The sequence below is a fragment of the Oratosquilla oratoria genome, chromosome 8 (genome assembly GCF_046742065.1).
Source record: "Oratosquilla oratoria isolate Oo_2021 chromosome 8, ASM4674206v1, whole genome shotgun sequence".
Taxonomy (NCBI): domain Eukaryota; kingdom Metazoa; phylum Arthropoda; class Malacostraca; order Stomatopoda; family Squillidae; genus Oratosquilla; species Oratosquilla oratoria.
The window spans coordinates 3128508-3131049 of record NC_134784.1 but is presented as its reverse complement, the minus strand read 5'-3'; the positions used below and the strand labels follow the sequence as shown (position 1 = coordinate 3131049).

General features: G+C 50.4%; 1 protein-coding gene across 1 annotated transcript; it reads left to right on the top strand.

Moving 5' to 3' along the window:
* The first annotated feature begins 405 nt into the window (after positions 1–405).
* On the top strand, positions 406–2163 carry LOC143027528 (uncharacterized). The gene has a single exon (XM_076188813.1). It carries the CDS (start codon positions 406–408, stop codon positions 2161–2163), a length of 1758 nt encoding a protein of 585 aa, XP_076044928.1.
* The last annotated feature ends 379 nt before the right edge of the window (positions 2164–2542 follow it).

Sequence of the window (2542 nt, the reverse complement as noted above, 5' to 3'; positions counted from 1 at the left end):
GAGGTTCACGGGGTTAGTCTGACCAGAGAAATGCTAGTCGGAGGAACTTCCATCCTGCATATCGAAAGAGATTACTCCCGTCTACGTATATTGGAAGCCCTTTATATAAAAAAACAAAAACCCTTCTCTCAACTCACAAATCACTGACATGTACATAATTCCTAGCCTATAAATTTCCAAAACAGTTATAAGATAGTTAGAGAAGAGGAAGAACGGCGTACGGCTCAGGCAGGTTCGCAAGCGGGATCCCAGGTCAATGCCTAGATCCCTATTGGCCAGCCTCGACCAACCACGTTCCTCCTTTTCTTCCATTCTGTATTTAGTTCCCTATATAAACTGTACCACCCCTTGGAGAACGGTACACCACAGGGTGGAGTGATAAGCCCCACCCTGTTCAATGTGCTAATGGCAGAACTGCTTGCCACCCCACTACCTAAGGGATGTCATCTGATATCCTATGCAGATGATGTCGCCCTAGTGGTGACGGGGAGAGGAGCCAAGTTTAGAAAAGCACAAAAAGCCCTTGCTGACATATCAGAGAAGTGCAATGTGCTTGGCCTTAAGATATCGCCACCAAAGACCAAGGCCATATGTATTGGCGGCGAAAGGTCCTTGGCAAACAGACTACTCCTACAAGGGCATGAGGTAGAGTGGGTAAAAGCACACATGTACCTTGGCGTATGGATAGACTCCGGGCTGTCATTTAAGACAGAGGTGGCTTACCTCCGGGAAAGGGCCCTTGCCCGGATAAATGTCATGAGGTCTTTGGCAACCAGGGAAGACGGGGCCACTAGTAAGGTTCTCAGGACCTTCTACGTAAGCGCGATAAGGCCACTGCTAGACTATGCCAGCGCTGCTCTTGCTGGCCTCTCTAAGATCCAGATATCCAAGTTAGACGCAGTACAAAACAGGGCCCTGCGCGTCATGCTTGGTGCACCACCCTGGACCCTGGTTGCCAACATGCAACAAGAGACGGGAATACTGCCGGTCAGTGCCAGGATTTCACAACGTCTGGCCGCCTTCACTACCAGAGTCATCCAAAAGCAGAACTCCTTCCTACAGCGAAGAATAAACGCGGCCCTGCAGAAGGACCCAGAGGTCTTCCCGATGAACAGATGGTCGGCGAAGCTCGCGCGACACATCAGGGATTTACACCTGCAGGACCTCATCCTACTAAAAAGGAGAGATGTACCGGTGGATGGATATGTGCAACCTCCGCCCTGGGAGAGTCTACCAGCCAAGATCTCAATAATGGCGATGAGGCGTAGTGCACCACTACCGCAACTGCGGGCGAAAGCTGTGGAGACTATGAGGGCCGTCACACCTGAAAACTCCGTGGTGTATTACACCGACGGATCAGTAGATGCTGAGCGTAGGACGGCGGGTGCGGCGTTTGTCACACAAGACACACGACAGGGAGTAAGGGTGTTGGGCGCTCGCTGCTCAATGCAAGCGGAGGGAATTGCAGTGGGGCTGGCGCTGACCCACGCCCTCAACACCCACCAAAGCCATGTTGTAGTACATACTGATAGTCTGTCATTAATACAAAGCATCCAAAATGACATACATCAAGATTATGTACAACTAATGACATCTTTGCTGTTTCAGATAAGGTCACTCCATGAGCAAGGACGGATAGTCGTCCTTAATTGGATCCCCGGACACATCGGCCTGCCGGGGAACGAAGAGGCAGATAGGGAGGCAAGGAAAGCAGCAACCAATCACCATATGGACGGCGGGACTGATGTGCTCCCGAGTCGGGCAGAGATCTTGACCATCGCCACAAGAACACTGACCCGGCGAGAGGTAGAAAAGCACAAGTTGATGGCGCCCATGAGGCCGTCAGCCCTATGGTACAAGAGGACTTCCAACTATGAGAAGTTGGCCACAGGAATGCGCCTCTCCAGGCCACAAGAAGTGATCCTACATCGACTTAGGCTAGGATATCGATGTTTCTGGGAGATTGCGGGACGCCAAGAAGACTGCCAACACTGCGGCGCGGTGGGGGCCAATACGCTGGTCCACTACTTGACTACCTGTACAGCGTCTGCATTTCATCGAGCGGGTCCTGCCACTTCACCGGAGGGTCTAGTGAGGAGGCTGTTGGGCGCGATCAACCCATACCGGCTTCGGCGCCTAACGGAAGTATCACCTCCCAGATAATGCCCCCCATTTTATTCTTTTTCTTTTCGTGATGAATACACACTGAATATATAGCCTATGTACAACAAGCATATCCGCTCACCATGACTTTTTCTTTCTTTACAGCAAAGACGACTGGCCGTCCTTACCTGGGATCCCGGAAGGCATAGACTGAGACAAAACGACACATCAGACCGGGAGACAGAAGAGTACCGAAGAGATGGCTGCCAGCATATTTACCTTTAGTTTTGTAATACATTGTAAAAGTCCTTCAGACTTCTTAGGAAGTAGCGGGTTGTGACCCGCGCAAGTTTTTTTCTTTTGTAAATACTTGCAATCAATAAAAAAAAAAAAAAATTGCCTGTACCATAACCTGAAGATGACCTATGTAGGTCGAAAG